Source organism: Marasmius oreades, chromosome 2 (genome assembly GCF_018924745.1).
Source record: "Marasmius oreades isolate 03SP1 chromosome 2, whole genome shotgun sequence".
In the NCBI taxonomy this organism is placed as follows: Eukaryota; Fungi; Basidiomycota; class Agaricomycetes; order Agaricales; family Marasmiaceae; genus Marasmius; species Marasmius oreades.
Window position 1 is genome coordinate 2,421,877 of NC_057324.1, and position 20,237 is coordinate 2,442,113.

Here is a 20,237-nt window from a genome sequence, read left to right on the forward strand (position 1 = left end):
GCAGACGCGTGAGAAGTGCATTGTAAACATACTTTGCTCACTACCAGTCCTACAATGCTTCCAACTCCTGTATTTCTAGACGATCCACTCAAGGGAGATAAAACAAACGTTCCGCAGGAATGGGAATTGTTCGTTCACCCCAGAGGATGGGTTTACTTCTGTAACTCTTCCCTCAAAATAACTACTGACCAGGATGTTCGTGACCCTCGAATGTACACCTTAATCCGGGCACAAGCTTCTCAGATCGCCGCCTCCTACAAATGGACAAACGGAATGGAACTTCTACTTCAAGTGAACCACACCGGTGATATCGACTATCTTTTAGCAATCAATCACACCTACTGCGTCGCCTCACAGACCATCGAAGATGTGACACACGAAGCTGTAGGCGTGATGGATGCTAATACTCGTAAGTAGCGTTCATTTCTATGTGGCCTTGGGGTACCTGACACCCCTACCTGGAACAGTCAATCGTCGTCGTCGATTGTACTGGAACTACTTGTGGAGTCATCCATCTCATGTTCCTTGCCCATCGCGAGCTATCCCGGATGCGTCTGACGCTCTGAACTGGTTCTATGTAAGTAAATGTACTGTCATGGCCCAAATCTGATTCTTCCTGTCGTCAAGACCGATAACCTCCTCTCCGGGACCCGATGTAATACTCCCTTTTCCAAACCAGAGTGCAAGGAACTCATGAAGGTCCTCAGGGATATGCAAGGTTGGCTTTGTCTCTCGAGAAAGGCTGTTTTCTTCGTCTGATCATATCGCATAGGCCCCTGCAACGCTAATTCCCCTGGGAAGATTGTGTTCTTAGCCTGGTTTCTTCGCGAGGTTTGCAGTTATCGTAATGCAGAATCATATGGTTTGCACACCCGGACATCAATCAGTCCGCGCTCTACTCAAGAAGAGCGCCAGGATGCGAGAAGCGTCGCTCCTCATTTAACTTTGATTCTCTATCTCATAACCAACCTTCTTTTCTTTGGGATACCATGGAGTTACCTTTCTCATGTCAAGGCGTCTTTCAAGTATCACGGTCGATTCATTAGCCTACAGGAAAGCTGGGAGGCCTATGTTCAACGCCTTGTTCGTGAATATTCTCATTTCCTTCTTGTGGTAAGTCATTATTTCTCTACCCTAGGACATGATGCACTTAAATATGTTCTACAGTCTACGGTCCTCCTTTCGTTCGTGCTTCTATGCGCCTGTCCATTTTCGATCCTGAAGACAATTGATAGAGCTACCGTGGGGGTATTGACGATGCCTGAGATCACTTCTGGCTCGCGTGCTGCTGCTATCGTTTCTGCGTTCTTTGCCCTCGGAAGCGTTATTGTCAGCGTGTTTTCGATATGGAGACATCAAGCAAACATGTTACCCTCGGCCGTGGTAAGTGCCTCAGAGGGCATATGGAAGTCATCCCTAGCATTTAAAACTGTTCGCATATAGTTCACCTACATCCGGAACGCGAACCGTCATATACTGGGTTTGCAAGGCCACGCCATGTTATTGAGTGTTCCTCCTGTCCTTCTAGTGTGGGCCATCATAACGTTTACCCTTTCAATCGCGATTTATACGATTCAAGGTGTCGACGATCGCGACAGCTTGAATCGGATTGTCACATGGGTTGCTTTAACGGCCTTTGTGGTTATACTAGGCACGGTGATAGTTACTTTGCACAACACGTTCTCATTAGTATGGCACATAAAAATGTCACTGGGAAGGTCTGTTGGGAGCATTCTCAGAAAATGCATCCGGTGTTGGCAAACCCGTCGAAGTGGCACAGTATCAGTGATTAAAGATGCACCATAAATACTTTCTTCATCCTGTTTACACGACTCTAAACTCAATGTAGATGTAGAATATCAGTTATCGAACATAATAAAACTATGTATTCATCTCATTGGAGGTACTATTCTCCCTTAGTCTGACACATAAGACCATGTCCACGTTTAGTCGCGTTAGAGTCCGCGAAGGGATGTTCATTCCCTCACCGGCAGTCCTTGAAATCATGCCCCTCTCCCAGTTGACGACCCGTCTTCATTCAACAAACAATCTTCCAAGTGTCCCTGCTCAATTCTGTTCGATGATGCGGGATCAGCGTACTGAAGAGGTCAGGTGGGAGATTCTCGAGCATCACATCGTCTGAATATTTTCATGACCGTCGGTTCGGTCGTCAGGTTGATACAACTGATAGGATTTTCGTGACTGACCATCGGACACGTCTGATATCTGGAACACCGGAAGGCATCGAACAGTACTGTCATCGACCCTGAAGTCGGAAAAACGGGGAAGTCGGAAAAGTGTAATATAGTGAGTGCTAGGCTAGGTTTTTGAGCAGATACACTATCAAAAAAGAAGGAGCGGGGTCTTATATGCACGCCTGACAATTTTCATGACGGGGGATGGGTTCCTCACTGAGTTGTGGCAGTAGCACAATGAGGGGTCAGTTTTCCGACCAAAAACCGAAGCGTGAGAATATTTCCTAATCAGGAAATCGGCCACTGCAGCACAAGTACTCATCAACCTCTTGCCGTTCTTGGTATGTTACGACCACAACATACTTCTCCATCTCACAGACACCCAGGACTACACCTATAACCATCTTACAAGTCCGTGGAGTCAGGTTTATATAATACACTCAGTTTTTTTCCTGTCATTCTGACCCTAGATTGTAGTGACTACTTCAGGTTCAGCTGGACATGCCATGGGCAGGGCTCTCAGCACAGTTATATATACCTATCAGGCTACCAGAAACTATTATCCTTGGATTTTTATGATTTTTTTTGAGTCTACACAGCCCATACCTGCAAATATCCTAGATTTTTGTGTTTTACACCCAAAAATTGTTTCTAGAGGGGAGGAAACATTCCTGTCAGATCTCAGATGATCTTCATTTGCTCCCCTTAGGACCCAACAATGAATTGTAATAGATTTCGGTGCCACCAGTCCACTCTGAATGTACCTAAATGAGGAAAAACTACCAAATTAAGGTCGTCCTCCCACAAGGACAGCCTCTATCAATACAGCTTGCAACAAGAGCATTTAAAATGAATTTATAGGTCCCAGGTGCTCAAACAAAACTCTTATATATGAGATATTGACGATTCTTGGATGATTCATCAATGTGTATGATCGTGTCACATGTAATCACGTTGCCGGCCCGCGATTTCCGACTTCGCCGTGGGGCCACGTTTTCGACACCCCCTCATTAAAAAATTTATATCTCAACAGCATCACACCCTACCCACACGAAAATTGGCAGGCATATACCTCAAAAGGTATTCTATGCAACTGCATTGTATTTACAGGTTCTGGTATGTATTTTCTTAATTATATAAATATTTCTCCTTAGATTGCCGACTTCGGGGGCGATGACAGTAAGTAGATCAGAGGTAGTTGAAGTGGTCTCGAAGAAGGTCAGTTTTTATAACATGTTGAAAGTAAAAAGGCGAAGCAGCAAGCCAACGGAGGCAAATGGCATAATTTTTGAAGATGAACATCGGTTATGTTAAAATTTATTATGATGGATTCATGCGAAACCCCATGATTATGGTGAAATTAACCTAAAATCAGCAAAACTCAACATAAAACACACGCATTACGCTACCCTGCAGGAAATTATATTCAAAGGCCAGCATCCTTTGAGGTAACACTCTTTTGCACGCCGGAGATGCCGTCTATTATACTCAACCCATTGACGATTCCAGTAGTCACAATCAAAAATCTTCTGCCTGAAACGAATTCGATGTCAACGTTCATCCAAAAAGCACGTAAGAATAACCTTTATTCTGCTTCGAGACCCATCGCAATGCGGCGATCTCAGTATAGGTACATCCACCGAGGAAGCATACCACAGTTGTGGTCGTCTTTCCCGCGGGTCGTGCTGTGCGCCTCGTCAGATTAGAGGGAGATGTAAACAAAAAGGCCAACGTACAAATCAAACCTCCAGCTGAGGCAACGTTCATATCTACGTCTACGGTTCGTCCTGGTATAAGCGCCAAAATATCCTCAAACCCTTTCCAACCTATGATAGGATGCGCCTGAACCTTCTCACCGCGTCCTCCCTTGCCATCCGCTTGGTTACCGGTCTCAGCCGGGTTACTCAGCACACCTCCTTTTTGAGCGACGCATTGTACCAAACGAATGCTAATGGGTGCCCAGCCTGAGTAAACGTAACTGATGTCGTTTTCGACCTCGTTAAGAGATTCCGGATCATCTTCTATAAGAAGTCTCAAGGATTTACGCAATGAATTGAACGGATATTTCGCTGCTGCTGCGAGATCCGGATGAGATGTGGGTGGTGGATTTGGTAATAAGATTGCTAGGGATGGGGCCGACAGTGAGAGCAGTAGCGGTAAGAAGTTGTAACCATAAGTCTAACGTGTGTTTGTGAGCATATATGGGTTTCCGGAAATGGTACTATACCTGCAATATCTCCCGCTTGATATTCTCTAAAACTTTGGCCTTTATACCACCCGCTGTTATGCTTGCGAGACATGCGAGTCTAACAACAAGTTCCATTTCAGCGCCTTGAGCAATCAAGTCTTCGATCGCAGTCAATTGCTCAGAGATGTTGTAGGACGCTAGTAAATCTATTTCATGTTTAGCGTACATTCATGTCAAGCACAAACGACCGTACTTTGCTGGATTTCGAGTGACTTGTTGAACTGCTCGGTGCGTGTCATGGGTACAAGCAACTCGGAGAGTCCGGTATCTAGAACACTTACTGAATAATGGTAAGAGTTGATTTCCAAGGAATCTCACGTATGCGTAATGATTGGTGTTCGCTCTGTAATCCGCCCAGTTTTCCAACCACATCGCGTAATTGGGGTATCGTCTTAGCCTGTCTGCTGGCCTAAAAATGAAGATGAGTTTGTGAGTTTTAGGCATTGGAAAATTGTACTTTGTAATCTTCGTCTAGACGATGGGCGACTTGGTTGAGTTTCTTCCCGACGAAGGAGAAATTTAAATCGCGAAGGTCGGTAAATAAGGTATCCGTAGGGGATAAGTGGTATTTCTTCTTGCTCTCTTTGCGCAAGGTGTTTGATGTTGAAGTGGTAGGCGTCGTAGATGGTCCTGAACTGGAGGTTATCCCAGCATTCGGCGGCGGGGATATGAGGGATACCGGAAGTTCAACGTGAGCTAGTGAAAGGTTGAGGAAATTGAGGGTATGAAATCAGTTAATGCGTACAATTTCTGATACCGATGAGTTCGTCAATGAGACCCTCGTAAGTAAGCTGGGTGAGAAGAGGTGTGATCATGTCAACACGCCTATCCAGAACGACGAGAGAATCTATCTTGTCTGAAAGCCCTGATAGTGTGTCAGACGTAGAGATGGATCTGGTCTGAGGAAGGTAAGTCTCCACCAGCTTGATGAGTCTCTAAAGGAGGCAGTTGTAATGGTTTATTCTATGCGGAAAGGCAAAATGTACCGCAGCATGATCCCCTTTACCAAGCATTCTGGGAAATGTCCCAAACATCTTTTGAAGCGTGATAAGGGCCTGAGCAAAGTCATAGATTACGGTTTCGTCTCCGTCCTACGATTTTGATGAGAACCAAGGTCGTGAGGAAGATGGAACAAATGAATACTGACAACCCAGATATCTTTGAATGCAGATTCGTACTCCATAGACACGACATCACCGGTAAGAGGGATGAGTTGAAGATTGTATGAAGAGATCGTCACGTCGCCTAATACCCCCTCTTCTTCGAGCAGGCGCGAAACAAGGGTAGATGTTCGTGGAACGAGGAGAATGGTGTAGTTATATCTCAAGGATTCCTTCGCGTGACGCTTAACATGATCTACGAAGTCAATGAACTTCCTGGAGCTTTGGAAAAAGGATTTTTTGTGCATACCAGCGATCATCTTCACATACTTGATCTTTGGACGACATAGATACACCACGTTCGGAGTAGCCAGCGACAAAGGACCGGCTTCAAGCCAAAACATTTTATCCACACCGTGATGCTAAACAATTATCAAAACCACAGCAGAATTTCACCTCGAAAAAGACGACCTTGAGAAGAGCTACATCAGTTACCAAACTAAGTGGGCCAGCCAAGTTGGGATCGAGAACGAGTGTCTTTGCGCCATTGACCTGTTGTTGTGTTTCGTGAGCGAGACACGCCTGGATTGAATCTGACAATAGAACTGACAGTGTTTAAAGCGTCTACAAGTGCCTTTTTGTTAATTTCGCGCAGGATATTGGTGTCTAGAGGCTGGTCATTGTCCGGCGTCGATTCTTCAGCTGAAGACATTGCTCAACGTTTGATTACGTTACGTCATAACCCATTATGCCTCTCTTCGATGTATCCGGCTGGTCCCTCCCAGAAGCGCCTATAGCAGAATCCCCAACGAGCTCATCCAACTCTCGAAAACGGAAACGACCAGACAGCGATGCAAGTTCTGAGAAAAAGATTCGCTCTGAAGTCAACCTCGAGAAAATTGTCAAAACATTGACTGGAAAATCAACGGCTGGCTCCAAGAAGCAGAAAACCAAGAAAACCCCCAAACAAACTTCTGTTGATGTTAGGAAGAAGAACATATCACTCCCCATGCCATTAAAAGGGACTTCGGAAAGACTTACTGAATCTGCAACCTCCCTTCCTCCAGCGAAGAAGGCCAAGACGAAACACAAGGAATCGGGGTCCCAAGAGAGCCTTGTGAAGTCCATAAAGGCGGCCGAAGACCCTCAGCCAAAAGACGGTCTCACTACCTTACAGAAAAACATGAAACAAAATTTGGAAGGAGCTCGGTTCAGGTGAGATCATATAATAAACATCCGAATTCTCCTCCGTCGCTAATAACATCCAAGGTTAATCAATGAGCTTTTATACAAGAACGATAGCATAGAAGCACAGCGTTTGATGCTTGAAGATCCTACAATGTATAATGACGTAGGTCTTGAGAATTGTTGTGCCTCCAGCCAACCATTTAGGCCTTTGATTCAGTACCATGTCGGTTTTCGTCATCAAGTCCAATCTTGGCCCACGAATCCTGTGGATCACTTCATCTCCATCTTGGCTAAATACCCAAAGAAAACAGTTATCGCTGACCTTGGATGTGGGGATGCCGCTATCGCTCGGAATCTCGTTCCAGAAGGGATGTCTGTTTTATCCTTTGACTTCAAGTCCGATAACTCGTTTGTCATTGAAACGGACATCTGCGGCAAACTTCCCCTTCCTGGGTCAGAGGGAATTGATGGACGTCCGTCCCACGGTGAAGGGCATATCGTTGATGTTGTCGTGTTCTCCTTGAGCCTTATGGGTACTAATTGGCCCAAGTCTATTCGTGAAGCATGGAGAATACTTAAACCAGAGTCTGTGACCTTTCAACTTTGCACGAACCTCTCATCAATTCTATTTTCGCAGTGGGGAACTCAGGATAGCTGAAGTTGCTAGTCGATTTTCTGATATGAACAAGTTCATTGCCTTCATATCTTCGATAGGTTTCCGTCTGATTAGCAAGGTATACGTCTCGCTAAATACACGAAAGGGCAAACCTAACACAGTGACAACTCTAGGATCAACAAAACACACATTTCACGTTATTTGAATTCAAAAAGGTCACAAGAAAGTACAGGACTGAAGAGGAATGGTCAAAGATTTTGGCACAAGTACATCTTTTGAAACCCTGCGCGTACAAAAGGCGATAATTCCATTTGTCAATTATTTCTATGGCCGAATTGTGTTGAAGAGTCGGTCGCCCTGTAATGAAGCCTGGGTCATTTACTTCTCAACGTTAAAATGCTCTACACGCACTGCATCTCCCAGTCCGGGTTTAACGATGCCTCGATCACTCAAATTAGGGTCGACAGCTGCAACCCAAATCTTCTCTCGAGTCAACTTCAAAGGGCAGTGTTTACTATTTGTTCTGAACCCACCTCGACACCGGGATATTCCTGGTTGATTTTGTCCAAACCGTCTTGGGAAGCCAGTACACAGAGGATCTTTACGTTGATAGCTGTGGACATTTGCATTGGTAATTGCAACAAGAAAATCGGGACATGATTTTCATACGTGCAAGTCCCCAATCCACGAGCATCGCTAATGCAGCGCAAGCCGTACCTCCTGTCGCGATCAAAGGATCCAAAAGATACACTATATCCACTGGGGGCTCGGCTGGAAGCTTTGAATAGTCTGTGAAATCAAGGAGTTCGGGTGCCCGTCTAAGCAATGAGTGTCAGGTACAAACATTCTACTGGTTGGAGGGAAACCTTCTCCCGAAATAATCCTATGTTCGACGTGATGAGTATCTTCATTGAATTGACGGAATAGAGTCAACCCAACCGAGATGATAGACGGGAGCATCATGCACCAGCGAGAGCTAGAGACTTGTAAGAGTTATTGTCACTAATTGACGCATGGTAGAACGCAACCAGAGCATCAGACATTCCTAATCCAGCACGAAGGATTGGAGTTAGACCTAGGAACAGGTTTTTATGGCCACAAAACATTGATAGATCAGCTTTGGTCTACCGATTCGAGGTTTAACGACAGTGCCTCTGAATTTTCCAACTGGTGATTCCTGAAGAGAGTAAGAGTTTGAGGACACGATCAAATCCTAAGAACCACGCACCCCTTCAAACGGCTTCTCCTCCAAGGATCTAGTAGCCTCTATACCTAGGAATAAACTGATCTGCTGGATCGCCTGTGGATTCGAGTGCTTGAATATGACTAAGAATTGGAGGATTTACAAGCATACCTCTCGGAAGTCCTTCGGAGAGGTCGATGCCTGTCTTAGCCGGCAAATATGCGTGTTTGCGACTGGATGTGACAATACATGAACTGGCATGGCGGATATATCCAAGAGAATAATGAATGAGTTCGTGTGGGGCAAGGAGCCATAACGGATAAGATTAGATTAGATTATCACGTGGTTGCGATAGCGTGATTGGTTCTCAAAAATTTGCAATCGTAGCGTTTTGCGAACCACCACGCCCAGCAACGTTATTTAGTCTAGTTTTGCCAATGCTTTCCTTCACACTTCCCTTACTTCCTCATCATGGTGCAAGACGTATCCGGCCTCTCTACTGCCTCCTCCGTTACTCTGGGCTCCCCCGCATCCATCGAAAAGCTCGTACACGACCCAAAGATCACCGCCTCAACCATCATAGAATTCATTGCTTCTCGTCGTCAATCTTCATCTTCGGTCTACATCTATGATCTTGCCGAGCAAGTCGGTTTTGGACCAGTAACGAAAGCTTGGGCCAAATCTAACCCCGGAACTGCGAACACTGTAGATTTGCAGACAAGAGCGGGAGCTGGTTTGAGTCTGGTTGGGAGGTTGTCGGAGGGCAGTAGCTCGGAAACTGCGAACGGTGCAGTATTGACCGCTTATACATCTCCACCTGGTCTGGGTTTGATGGGTCCAGCTTTATCCCATCTTCCCCCGGCAACGCCTTCCAGTCGACTGGTTATACAGGTTCCCACCGCCACGCCGACCGGAGAAACATTTGCGGTCTCTCCTTCTCTTGCTTCTTTGGCGTCGACATATTCCCTGCTTCCGAGTAACATATCTGTACTTCTCTCAGCGACATCCCACGAAGCCATTCACTTTGCTCAGATTTCCTATAAACTCTCAACTTCACACGCCATTCACCTTTTCGATCACTATAGTACCGCTCGTGAAGTCGGGCACTCCGTACTTCCTCTTACAGAGCAACAACTAAAAGGTGACACGGTCCAAGAGATTTTCAAAGCAGCCGGTTACTCTCTCTTCGATTATGCTGGAGACAAAAGCGCCCATACAGTTATTGTGCTCCTCAACGGACCGCTAGCACTTGCCTGCAAGGCCATCGCATTCCCTACGTCAGGTTTAGGTGTCGTTTCCGTGAATGTTCTACGACCTTGGAATGACGACGCTTTTCGCGCTGCGATTCCGAAGACCGTCCAAACGATTCACGTACTGGACGATGTACCCAACGCAGCTACCCAGGGACCACTCCATGCCGATGTATTCGCCAGCCTTTTCGATTCCTTGCAGAGTCTGTCTGTTCTTCCTCACCGTATCATCCCGTCACAATCACAGGAGTTTCTATCCAAGAAGGATGCATTTTACCATTTCGTTGCCACAAACATTACCCATCTTACGAGGCAGCCCGCTATCCTTCCAAAGAACACCCGAAAACTTGTATTCTTTGATTCGCCGAATTCGCCTCTCTCCCCAGTATCGTCGTTGGTCGAGAATGCGTTACTCTCAAGTAAAGGCATCTCTGCTCGCCTATTAGCCGACCACGACATCTTCTCAAAGCGAGGTGGAATTACAGCGAACCGCATTCTGTTATATCCAAAAAAAAGGGACCAGCCTGAAATTCCTATACCTTTTGCTCTTCCGTTAGACCCACACGGGGATGGCGTTGTCGACTTCTTAGCCATATTGGATCCCAGCATCTTGAAGACTCACTCAGTGGTCGGGTATGCGAAGCCTGGAGGACTTGTACTCGTGGCTACATCATGGACCACAGAAGAACTGATTGCTTCCCTTCCTCCGCTTACTGCTCGCCTGCTGTCTGAGCGACGACTCTTCATCATTGATCCCAAAGCTGTTGCGAAGAACTTGCAGGACCTTGGCCGCAATGATGACCTGTTTGAGGTCATTGCAGTGTATTTCGCCTTTTTGCGCCTCTATCTCGGCGCTGCGGCTACCGAGGAGGCCGTCCTTGCAGTGGCGAGAAATACCATCGGAACCACTGTCGATGGAATTGACCTACGCAAAGTCAGCGGTCATATTTTGGGCACGTTGCAGGAAATAGACATACCTCTACCGGCGACTGTGGATAAATCTGCCCCGTTGAAAGAATTCCAGTTCAACGCGATCTCTGTGGAAGCTGAGGAAGCGGATGGTGGGATCGGTGCACGAACGAGTTCTTGGCACGATGCGGCCAAGCATATTATCTTTCCATCGGCCTTTGTTCCACCTACACCCGAGTGTGACGAACAGTTTCCCCAGATTCCTGCGCTTCGTCCTGAGGTTCCTGATCGCACTTACCTCGTTACCTGTACGGTTAACAGACGGTTGACTCCCAAAGAATATGATCGCAACGTTTTCCATCTCGAGTTTGACACCAGTGGCACGGGTTTGAAGTACGCAGTTGGAGAAGCTCTTGGTGTACACGGTTGGAATGATGAGCAGGAGATCCTTGATTTCTGTTCTTGGTATGGCGTGGATCCCAATCGTCTCATTACCATCCCAGTTCCGGGTAGCGAGGGTCGTCTACATACTAGGACGGTTCTCCAGGCACTTCAACAGCAGATCGACTTGTTCGGCCAGCCAGGTAAATCTTTCTATACAGAACTTGCTGCTTATGCTACATCCTCTGCTGAAAAGCATGCCCTGTTGTTCATCGGGTCTGCTGAGGGAGTTTCGACCTTTAAGAAACTCTTGGAAAAGGATACGGTGACCTTTGCCGATATCCTTCGAGCTTACCCTAGCGCGAAGCCTGGCATAGAAACGCTTTGTGAGCTTGTAGGAGACATCGAACCGAGACACTACAGTATTGCCAGTGCACAAAGTGTTGTCGGTGATCGCGTAGATCTCCTGGTCGTTACTGTGGAGTGGGCAACCCCCAGTGGTAGGTGGCGTTTCCCTGTCAGTATACCGCTTTACGCTGACTCTCTGTTAGGCTCTCCTCGATACGGCCAGTGTACCAGATATCTGGCAGGACTTAAGGTTGGCCAAAAGGTCACAGTCTCCATCAAACCCAGTGTTATGAAGGTCCGTGATTGACATCCTCCTTATCCACCACTAAGCTTACCAACCACTACTTTAGCTCCCTCCCGATGAGAAGCAACCGTTGATCATGGCTGGATTAGGAACCGGCGCAGCACCATTCCGTGCCTTCCTCCAACACAAAGCCGCGCTTGTCCAACAAGGCAAAGAGATTGGACCAGTTTACTACTACTTCGGTTCCCGACATCAGTCTCAGGAATACCTTTACGGGGAAGAGATTGAATCGTTCATTCTTGATGGGGTTATCACTCGTGCAGGACTTGCTTTCTCCCGTGACGGGCCTCGGAAGGTCTACATTCAGCACAAGATGCTTGAGGACTCTGAGGCGCTGGTTAATATGCTTCATGGAGAAAAAGGGGTGTTCTACCTTTGCGGACCAACATGGCCTGTACCAGATGTGTTTGAGGCCCTCTGCAAAGCAATGGAGCAGTACAAGGGTATTGACTTTAAAGCAGCGGGTGAGTACTTGGAGGGTCTTAAAGAAGAGGAACGTTACGTCCTTGAAGTATGCAGCGTCTACTTTGTTGAAAGACATGAACCTGACCATTCCTTTCAACAGGTATATTAACCCCTCCGACTCATCTTATTGGCGTGTGGAGTTCATTAGAATCGCACCAAGTTTGACAATGCAATTACATAAGCTGTGAAGTCCCTGCAATGCGTACAAAAAATGAATGCCAGCAGATTCGTCCATCGGTAGTCTAACTAGTCCCATTAAAAAAATAGAAAACATCTATATTCATCAGACTCGCTGAGTCTTCTTCCGACGGACGATCAAGAAGTACCAGATCAAAAGTCCGATAATGACAACCCCCACAAGACTAAGGACCACAGCTAATGCTATCTTTGCGCCCGTACTGAGGGAATGATCACTACATCCATCCTGGATAGCTTCATCACAAGGTCTTCCTTGTGGCTTGACTTTCTCGTATTCGCCTGCTTGGAGAGCAGTGAAGAACGGATCATTCCCGTCGTTCATAGTGTGCATTGCCGCAAGGGTAAGCATAGGAGCATTATAATCAAGGGCGACCTACGTAGCACGTAATGAACAATGATGATATCCGTCGACCATCAATCGCTTACCTCGGTTTGCGGCCAATCACTGCGGATATCGAAATACTTGTCACTCTTGTCGGGTCCTCCTATGACGGAACCGTACAAGATGTGTGCCATTGTAGGAGGAGAGGTGTCGATGTTATTGCCGTCGTTTCCCCCACTAGCACTTGCGGAGTGTGGATTCGAAGGCGAATTAGGATTGACTCCTACAACATATGGAACTTTGATAATACGGGCTGTTCAGTTAACGATACATTGCTGGCTGAAGAGATTGCCAACCTGACATGGGGTTCTTCCCGAGTGCATAATCCACTTGGCGGCGAACGAATGACTTCGGATTGATGGGCATGAGCGAGAAGTGAAACAAAGAGCGAAAAAGTGAGAGTACCGAATACGTGTTCTTCTTGCCTTCGGAAGAGGCCATGGGTGCGTAACGGTGCATCAGCATGGCTGCATTTAGGGCCGGATTCAAGCTAGCGGCGGGTGAATCAAATGGATACCAAAGCAGGCCTCCTTTAGACGAAGCAGTCAACATCAACGACCCTAGAGTTGAGTAAACTCACCAGGAGTGAAGTACGAATCGCCACTGTCCCCATCGACGAGTTTATCCAAGTACCGTTCCGCTTCATTCTGCCACTGCGACAAACTTCCACCGAGCCCAGCATTGGATTGCGCGACTTGCGAAAACAAAATATACAGTCCCGAGGTTTTGGAGTTCCAATTGAACGCGATGTTTTGTCCTCCTAGTTTATACTTGTTGAAATAGTCTTCTGCCTCTTTGTATAATGTCGTAGAGTTGGTGCCGAATGCTAAGAAAAGTGCCGCGATAGAAAGATCGTCTCCGAATGTGCTGGACGCATACGCATCCCCAGCAGCCGGAGCCGACTTTTGATAATTCGTAAGCCCTCCTGAAGCGGTGGTTGCAAATGTGTACAGCTGCTGAGCATGTTGAAGTAACGTCTGGGCGTAGGACGTATTTTGTAGTGAAGCGGGCGAGGAGTATGCGCCACCGAAGCCTCTACCGTTGTATAAGTTTGAACAGGCGGCAAATGCAGCTGCTGTACCCGCTGCCGCGTCCGTGCCCGGATTCGTGCTGTTTATTTGGTACGAGGGCCTAGGTTTAGGGATATTCTGGTCGCCGCCCCAGTAGTCATTATCAAGATTCGCTACAACCCGTAATTAATTGAAAGTGATTATGCTGTAGCTTCTTAAAACTTACGGTTGGCTACCGCGACATATAATGTATTATTTGAGGGATGAGCCTATGTTATTGAGCAAATCAGCGGTGACGCTCGAATGCGGCGACTTGAATGACGATCGAGACCTACCTTTATAAGCCAATCTAATCCCCATCGTAGCATGTCATCTAGGTAGGCGGTCTGATTTGCAAGGTCATAACCTGTGTAGAAGTGGAGATCCATGACAGCGAGCATAAGGACGATTTGAACGGTGATCACCTTTTCCAAAGTCTGTTGCACCCCAGCATATTGACATCAACGAGAACGCCTGAGATACGTTGAGAATAGATTATTATTATTGAAGAGACTCGACAAACGAGCGGGAAGGTTGCTTTAATGTAGTCTACAGAAAGCGATGAGCCGAAGGTTCAAAATGCCAGAGGCGATAATCCGCACCTCCTGCATCGTAGTATCCACCTAGGTCGTGAAATTAGTCACCCAGAATGTTGAAGAGAAATTTTAGTGACCGACCACTCAAATCGAGGCCAACATCTTGGCCATCGTCTATGCAGCTTGAGTTTCTCCAAGAAACTCTGTTGGTAGAAGGAAGATTTCCACTGCGCTGGGCTTCATAGAAATATAAGAGATTTCCAACAAGTGTAGACCATTGTGGATTGGGAATCGAGGAAGAAGAAGAGGGCTGAGAACCGGCTGAGATATTAGGAGGTTGAAACGGTGGATTTGGGAGGGCTAACTGAGAGAATACGGGGACAAGAATATTAGCGAGGACCAGGAGCGTAGAGAACATGAGGGAAGAGAAGAAGAGAGGCGAGAGAGGGGTTCCAGAGTAGGCGGTGCTCAAAAATAACGCTCACTTTTGTGGCGGCGCCCTCGTGACGTCAAAATCTACGATGCCTACAGCACCCATCAACACCTGCATTCTCGGTGTCGGTTTAGCAGGATTAACCTTCCACGCCCCATTTATTCTCGCTTTACCCGACTTATTAACCCTTCATTCCGTTCTTGAGCGTAATCCCAAGACTCCAGGAGGAAAACTTCATGAGAGATTCGGGGTGCAGACCAAGATTCATCGAACCATCGAGGATGTACTCGCTGATCCCGAAATCGAGCTGGTCATTGTCGGTACACCGAACGAAACCCATTATAGGTTTGCAAAGGCCGCTTTAGAAGCAGGGAAACACGGTGCGTGCATGTTGTATTTCCATAACTCGTTACACCGATAGTACGATATTATCTCAGTCCTCGTTGACAAACCAATAACATCCTCAGTCGATGAGGCAAAGGAACTTGGTGCACTCGCTCAATCCAAAAACCTCGTTCTCTACGGATTTCAAAACCGTCGTTGGGACTCGGATTTCCTTGCTCTTCGTCGTCTGATTGATCTCGAAAAGTCGGACCCTCAATCAATCGGAACCGTTTACGAGTTCGAGTCACAGTAAGAACACCACTTTGTATTTTCTAAAACCACTCAATCATTGAGATAGCTTCGATCGGTATCGCATGTCCTTGAAAGGCACTTGGAAGGACGAGCCTTTACCTGCTTCAGGTCAATTGTTCGATTTGGGTGCTCATCTAATCGATCAAACGCTCACCCTGTTCGGACGGCCAAGCAAGATTACTGCATTCACACAAAATATTCGACGGTTGGGTAGCCCAGATGTAGAGGATACTGTACGAAGTTTCGCCAAAACAACGTTTAGTCCCCACTTATTCTACGTTTGCCCAGTTCACCATTTACCTGCAATATCCCGCCGGATCAGCTCTCCGATACCCCTTGACAGCCATCCTTCGCGGTCATATCATCTCCGTGAAATCCCCACAGCTTCGGTATATCGTCAAAGGCACTAAGGGGACTTATACCAAGTATGGAGTCGATATCCAGGAGGATCAACTAAAAGCCATATCTACACCGAGCGACATATTTTCCAACATTTATGGGTTAGAACCTGAATCTATGTGGGGCGAACTCGAGAACCTCGAGGCTGATGAGGTTAACATCAAAAAATCGAAGTGAGTCTGTATTGATGATCTTCTTCATATCGACCGGCGTTACACTTTTGACAGATGGCCCTCAGCCGAGGCTGGGTGCTATATCGAGCTCTTCAGAAACCTCGCAGATGCCATCCGAAACAGGACAGAGTTGGCAGTCAAATGGTCCGAAGCCACTGCTGTCATCGAGATGATTGAATTGGCGCATAAGAGCGCAAAAGAAGGAGTGACAGTACAGGTCCCTCAGTAACTCTAAGCGTATGAAATTTGCCATCATCCTCTGACAGGAAATGAATTCATTTGCGTATAAGTGTATGGTGTAAATTCAGAACCTGCTCAACGGGATGAGGCTCGCTGATCTAATCACGGCCACGATCTGAGCGTTCCACGTTGCCGCTACGACACCCCCTTCTCTGTTCCCTCTATCATCGTCCCTATATCCCTATACACTCCTGCGTTTACACATCACCAACACCTAAACTTGTTTTCTATCCTCTTTCATGTCTACAGTTCAATTACGTGTCGAACTGCCCACTTACGCTCAGTCTTTCACGATCCAAGTCCCCGATATAAGTACTATTCGCGACGTCAAGCAGAAAATCTTCACTTCTTGCCCTGGTGCACCTCAGGTCGCCGGTCAGAAGATAATTTGGAGAGGTCGATACCTTTCGGATGACGAGAAACTAGAGGATATATGGAAGGTAAGTAAATAAACGCATACGTCTCTCGACGTCTATTTTGTGTAATTCTAACATATCAACTGGTTTGCTTCTGAAAGTCTCCCGACGAACCACGTATCATCCACCTGTCTGTTCATCCATCTGCTTGGACATCTCATCCTCCTACTGCCAGCACCAGTTCTACCACTGGCCAACCACAGCTCCGAGAGCAGCCAACTCATCCTGCTTACATGACCACTCCTGTTTCCTCCTCATCTATGTTTTCTCAACAGAATCCAACGCACACACGTACAACCCCTTCATCCTTTAGCCAAAGTCATCCTTTAGCATATGTGTTACAGAAGCATCACCATGCTCTCGGTTTCCTCACGAAGGGTAAATCAAATCATATCGAACTTTCCGAGATAGATGCCTTGAGAACAAAGGCTGTTCGGTTTGTTGAGGTTCACGGATATCAGTGGCCATCCATCTTGGATGAGCCGTTCCCATCGACAACCGATGGTGGGGGGATATTGTATGAACATACGGTCATCGGGTGAGTGAACCTCCCTTTTTCTTCGTTGCATAGTCTGTGTTTACCCGTGTCATCGTGCAGCGGCCAGAGCTATCTGCGACTGAGGAACTCCTGGGAGAAGCCGACTGAGGCACAAATGCACGCTTTGAAAGTATTATCCTATACGTTTGTGCTACTCAAATTACCTCCTGAACCCCCTCGTCGAACATCCATACCTCTTTCTGAACCAGTGGCTATCCCTCCGAATCTTCATGCCTTGTTGCAACAAATGGGACTGCCCCCTGTCCAAGGTGACGCAGAACATCACCGTCGTTTGCTTCAACAGTTACAGGGTCAGCGACCGAATCCTATCCTAAACGGAAACGAGCGGGTGATTGAGATCAACCTCAACCTCCGACCCTTCCTACTTCCCCTGTTCATGCTTGCCTTCCGGACGCTTCTTCTCCTTTACTTTGTCGCACCCGCAAGGAAACCCATCTTTAGTATTCTTCTTATTGCATGGGTTCTTTATGAAATCTGGCAACCCATAAGGAATGCGTTCATGCGAGGCGCTGGTGGTCAGCAACCACAGAGACGTGACGGTGAGGCTGGAGGTGCCAGGGATGGAGGGAATCAGAATCAGAATCGGGACCAGCCTCAAGCTAATCCAGCTCCAGAAGGAGCACGTCCTCAGAATCAACCTAACCCACCGCCAGCAACACCAAGGAACCGTGAAATAGGTGCTACAGGAGCCCTTGTCGATGCTATTGCGAGTTGTGACGTTCAATCAGAGGAAGCTGAACTGACGAGAGGCGATGTCGATGAACCTGGGTTGAAACGGAAAGCTTATGTTTTTGTCACACTGTTCTTAGCGACTGTACATCCTGCGGTCTGGAATCGGAGAAGGGTCGCGTTAAGACAGCGAGAGGGACGAATTAGGACGGAAGAGAGGGCTCGTAATTCCTCTGTGGAGCCCGAGGGGGCAGGAGAAGGCCAAGATACAACCCGTGACGCTGCGGCCCAGGATAGTCGTGAGAGGCTTCAGGCTCAGTATGCTCGTCGTCGCCCGTGGATTCAAAGGTACATTCAACGTGTTATGAGAGAAGAATGGGTAGATGATTCTGATTAGGGGATAATTGAAAATTAATCAAGTAGATATAGGACGCAATTAAATGTCTATTTATTCCGCTGTAATTATACATCGCAGAAGATGTTTCCTGGATTAGATTTGCTTACAGCGAAAGGTGGTAAATTCAAAAAGGAAAATATTGTATTTTGAGCGCTCACACGTGTGACATAAATCATACCCTTCAACCTGAACTGTCATTTTTTAGTGGCTTGACTGCTCCGTCTTCCCATCCATCTCGTTCCCTATAAAAAGGACAAGAGAAGGGTCGTTGTACTTTGGCTCATTCCTTGCTTCTATTGTTCATGTCGACTTTTGAATCTCTGGTATCAGACCTGACTCGCGACGTCCAACGCGTTCAACCGAAAGACGCTCTTCAGTTTTGTGCGAATTGGTTTCAATCGAGGTTGGAGGAACAGAGAACGTTAACTCGAGATACTCTTCATCGACATACAAGAGATATACACGTGTCGAGCGACCTCTACATCGATATTCCTATGGGTGGTGGTGGTCACCCATCTCGAACAACTCCCGTTCCAGTCTCGCCTTTTAGTACGCCAGGACCAGGACCGGGGCTAGGACTAGGACATCCATCACCTATTTCACCTTTTGCTCAACCTCAACCACAACAACATCGATCTTCACTTCGGAACAGCACGACCTCTCACAGCCCCTTTGGGACACTGAATGTTGCAGGGAATGCCCTGTTACCAGACGATCACGCGATGCAGACTCCACCTGTGTTCAAAATTGATGGAAGAGATCTACCACCTACCTCGCCGCTCACGACATCTCCCAGCGCCAACCCGTTCGATTACGACCAACAACAGTTGGCTCCACCTGCTCCAGGGGACTATCTCCACCCACCCACGTCGGCTATATTTGCAAGAAGAACGTCTGTTTCTGCTGAATCCATCCTGGTTGATGGACTCGAGAACCAAACGCTACCCGTTTTCCCCAAGACTCCGGATCAGTTGCGGAGAATTAAAGCGAGCATCAGGAATAATTTCATTTTTAGGGATTTGGACGAGGAACAAGAAACGGGAGTGTTGAACGCGATGCAGGAGAAGACGACGGTGAAAGATGAAGTGGTGATTCGACAGGGGGATGTTGGGGATTATTTCTATGTGGTTGAGAGTGGGTATTTGGAATGTTTCATCAGGACAGGTCCTCTGCCACCTACATGGGGATCTGGGACATCACCTTCTGCGTCGCCGAAGATTCAAGAACAAAAGTTTTTGGCACCGGGACATCATCCCGAGTTTGGGAAAAAAGTGGCGGAGTGTAAAGAGGGGAATTCGTTTGGAGAGTTGGCATTGATGTATGGACATCCGAGAGCAGCTACAGTGCTTTCGATTGAGCCGTCAACGTTGTGGGCTCTGGACCGGATTACATTTAGGACGATCATTTTGAAAGCTGCGCACCGTCGGAGGACGATGTATGAGCACTTTTTGTCCACGGTTCCGTTGTTGGCGAGTTTGGAGGGTGCAGAAAAGAGTAAGATTGCGGATGCGTTGGTGAGTCGGGTGTATGTGGATGGTGAAGCTGTTGTGAAACAAGGAGAGATGGGAGACAATTTCTTTTTCGTTGAGGAAGGAGAGGCTGCTGTGACGAAAATGGATGGACAGGGACAGGAGATTATCGTTGGAACACTGCGAAAGGGAGATTATTTCGGAGGTGGGTTTGTTCACTTTAGACGAGGTTTATTTACTAATGTGCTCTCAGAATTGTCACTGCTGCGAATGGAACCGCGAGCAGCGACGGTTAGTGCGGTGCATCGTATAGAAGGGACACAAGCGAAACTGAAAGTGGCGGCACTGGATGCACCTGCGTTTACGCGATTGTTGGGACCGTTGAGAGAAATCATGGAAAGGCAAGCTGGCGAGAACTATAGGCGATAATTGTTGTATTCTGTGTACGAAATGTTAGATGTTACCATCAACTCCACAACTTGGAGTGAGAAATT

General features: G+C 47.1%; 9 protein-coding genes across 13 annotated transcripts; 6 read left to right on the forward strand and 3 right to left on the reverse strand.

Annotated features, from left to right (window-relative positions):
* The first annotated feature begins 22 nt into the window (after window positions 1-22).
* E1B28_004486 (uncharacterized protein) lies at window positions 23-1,897 on the forward strand. Of its 2 annotated transcripts, none has more exons than XM_043148972.1 (7): window positions 23-409; window positions 468-577; window positions 628-718; window positions 773-1,113; window positions 1,168-1,184; window positions 1,236-1,383; window positions 1,444-1,897. In XM_043148972.1, the coding sequence occupies exons 1-7, from the start codon at window positions 55-57 to the stop codon at window positions 1,804-1,806; spliced, it is 1,425 nt and encodes a 474-aa protein (XP_043013574.1). In that variant the 5' UTR covers window positions 23-54; the 3' UTR covers window positions 1,807-1,897. The 2 variants fall into 2 exon arrangements, with proteins under 2 accessions (XP_043013574.1, XP_043013575.1); XM_043148973.1 differs by having other exon boundaries at window positions 23-128; window positions 193-409; window positions 468-718.
* Window positions 1,898-3,477: 1,580 nt separating this feature from the next.
* On the reverse strand, window positions 3,478-6,271 carry E1B28_004487 (uncharacterized protein). Of its 3 annotated transcripts, XM_043148974.1 has the most exons (13): window positions 6,154-6,271; window positions 6,015-6,095; window positions 5,854-5,965; window positions 5,591-5,799; window positions 5,430-5,534; window positions 5,189-5,378; window positions 4,901-5,139; window positions 4,762-4,852; window positions 4,637-4,711; window positions 4,423-4,589; window positions 3,932-4,373; window positions 3,779-3,880; window positions 3,478-3,728 (listed from the first exon to the last, which is right to left on the reverse strand). In XM_043148974.1, exons 1-13 carry the CDS (start codon window positions 6,253-6,255, stop codon window positions 3,622-3,624), a joined length of 2,022 nt encoding a protein of 673 aa, XP_043013576.1. In that variant the 5' UTR covers window positions 6,256-6,271; the 3' UTR covers window positions 3,478-3,621. The 3 variants fall into 3 exon arrangements, with proteins under 3 accessions (XP_043013576.1, XP_043013577.1, XP_043013578.1); XM_043148975.1 differs by having other exon boundaries at window positions 5,854-6,095; XM_043148976.1 differs by lacking the exons at window positions 6,015-6,095; window positions 6,154-6,271 and having other exon boundaries at window positions 3,481-3,728; window positions 5,189-5,534; window positions 5,854-5,967.
* Window positions 6,272-6,291: 20 nt separating this feature from the next.
* Window positions 6,292-7,652, forward strand: E1B28_004488 (uncharacterized protein; the record flags this gene model as incomplete). The annotated part of the gene is made up of 5 exons (XM_043148977.1): window positions 6,292-6,758; window positions 6,813-6,894; window positions 6,949-7,316; window positions 7,369-7,465; window positions 7,521-7,652. 5 exons carry the CDS (start codon window positions 6,292-6,294, stop codon window positions 7,650-7,652), a joined length of 1,146 nt encoding a protein of 381 aa, XP_043013579.1.
* Window positions 7,445-8,827, reverse strand: E1B28_004489 (uncharacterized protein). 2 transcript variants are annotated; one of them, XM_043148978.1, is made up of 10 exons: window positions 8,702-8,827; window positions 8,576-8,647; window positions 8,476-8,524; window positions 8,376-8,422; window positions 8,287-8,323; window positions 8,192-8,230; window positions 8,017-8,136; window positions 7,881-7,960; window positions 7,759-7,827; window positions 7,445-7,704 (listed from the first exon to the last, which is right to left on the reverse strand). In XM_043148978.1, exons 1-10 carry the CDS (start codon window positions 8,789-8,791, stop codon window positions 7,672-7,674), a joined length of 636 nt encoding a protein of 211 aa, XP_043013580.1. In that variant the 5' UTR covers window positions 8,792-8,827; the 3' UTR covers window positions 7,445-7,671. The 2 variants fall into 2 exon arrangements, with proteins under 2 accessions (XP_043013580.1, XP_043013581.1); XM_043148979.1 differs by having other exon boundaries at window positions 8,376-8,524.
* A 98-nt stretch (window positions 8,828-8,925) lies between these two features.
* Window positions 8,926-12,468, forward strand: E1B28_004490 (uncharacterized protein). Its single transcript, XM_043148980.1, has 4 exons — window positions 8,926-11,570; window positions 11,622-11,713; window positions 11,769-12,233; window positions 12,288-12,468. The coding sequence occupies exons 1-4, from the start codon at window positions 9,002-9,004 to the stop codon at window positions 12,294-12,296; spliced, it is 3,135 nt and encodes a 1,044-aa protein (XP_043013582.1). The 5' UTR covers window positions 8,926-9,001; the 3' UTR covers window positions 12,297-12,468.
* A 2-nt stretch (window positions 12,469-12,470) lies between these two features.
* On the reverse strand, window positions 12,471-14,800 carry E1B28_004491 (uncharacterized protein; the record flags this gene model as incomplete). Its single annotated transcript, XM_043148981.1, has 11 exons — window positions 14,494-14,800; window positions 14,419-14,439; window positions 14,340-14,365; window positions 14,242-14,290; window positions 14,113-14,183; window positions 14,004-14,046; window positions 13,348-13,950; window positions 13,173-13,297; window positions 13,064-13,115; window positions 12,812-13,005; window positions 12,471-12,758 (listed from the first exon to the last, which is right to left on the reverse strand). The coding sequence occupies exons 1-11, from the start codon at window positions 14,768-14,770 to the stop codon at window positions 12,471-12,473; spliced, it is 1,749 nt and encodes a 582-aa protein (XP_043013583.1). The 5' UTR covers window positions 14,771-14,800.
* A 73-nt stretch (window positions 14,801-14,873) lies between these two features.
* E1B28_004492 (uncharacterized protein) lies at window positions 14,874-16,222 on the forward strand (the record flags this gene model as incomplete). The annotated part of the gene is made up of 5 exons (XM_043148982.1): window positions 14,874-15,165; window positions 15,223-15,418; window positions 15,468-15,654; window positions 15,710-15,993; window positions 16,048-16,222. The coding sequence occupies 5 exons, from the start codon at window positions 14,874-14,876 to the stop codon at window positions 16,220-16,222; spliced, it is 1,134 nt and encodes a 377-aa protein (XP_043013584.1).
* Window positions 16,223-16,472: 250 nt separating this feature from the next.
* E1B28_004493 (uncharacterized protein) lies at window positions 16,473-18,274 on the forward strand (the record flags this gene model as incomplete). The annotated part of the gene is made up of 3 exons (XM_043148983.1): window positions 16,473-16,673; window positions 16,751-17,187; window positions 17,248-18,274. 3 exons carry the CDS (start codon window positions 16,473-16,475, stop codon window positions 18,272-18,274), a joined length of 1,665 nt encoding a protein of 554 aa, XP_043013585.1.
* A 302-nt stretch (window positions 18,275-18,576) lies between these two features.
* Window positions 18,577-20,172, forward strand: E1B28_004494 (uncharacterized protein; the record flags this gene model as incomplete). Its single annotated transcript, XM_043148984.1, has 2 exons — window positions 18,577-19,948; window positions 19,997-20,172. The coding sequence occupies 2 exons, from the start codon at window positions 18,577-18,579 to the stop codon at window positions 20,170-20,172; spliced, it is 1,548 nt and encodes a 515-aa protein (XP_043013586.1).
* Window positions 20,173-20,237: the final 65 nt, after the last annotated feature.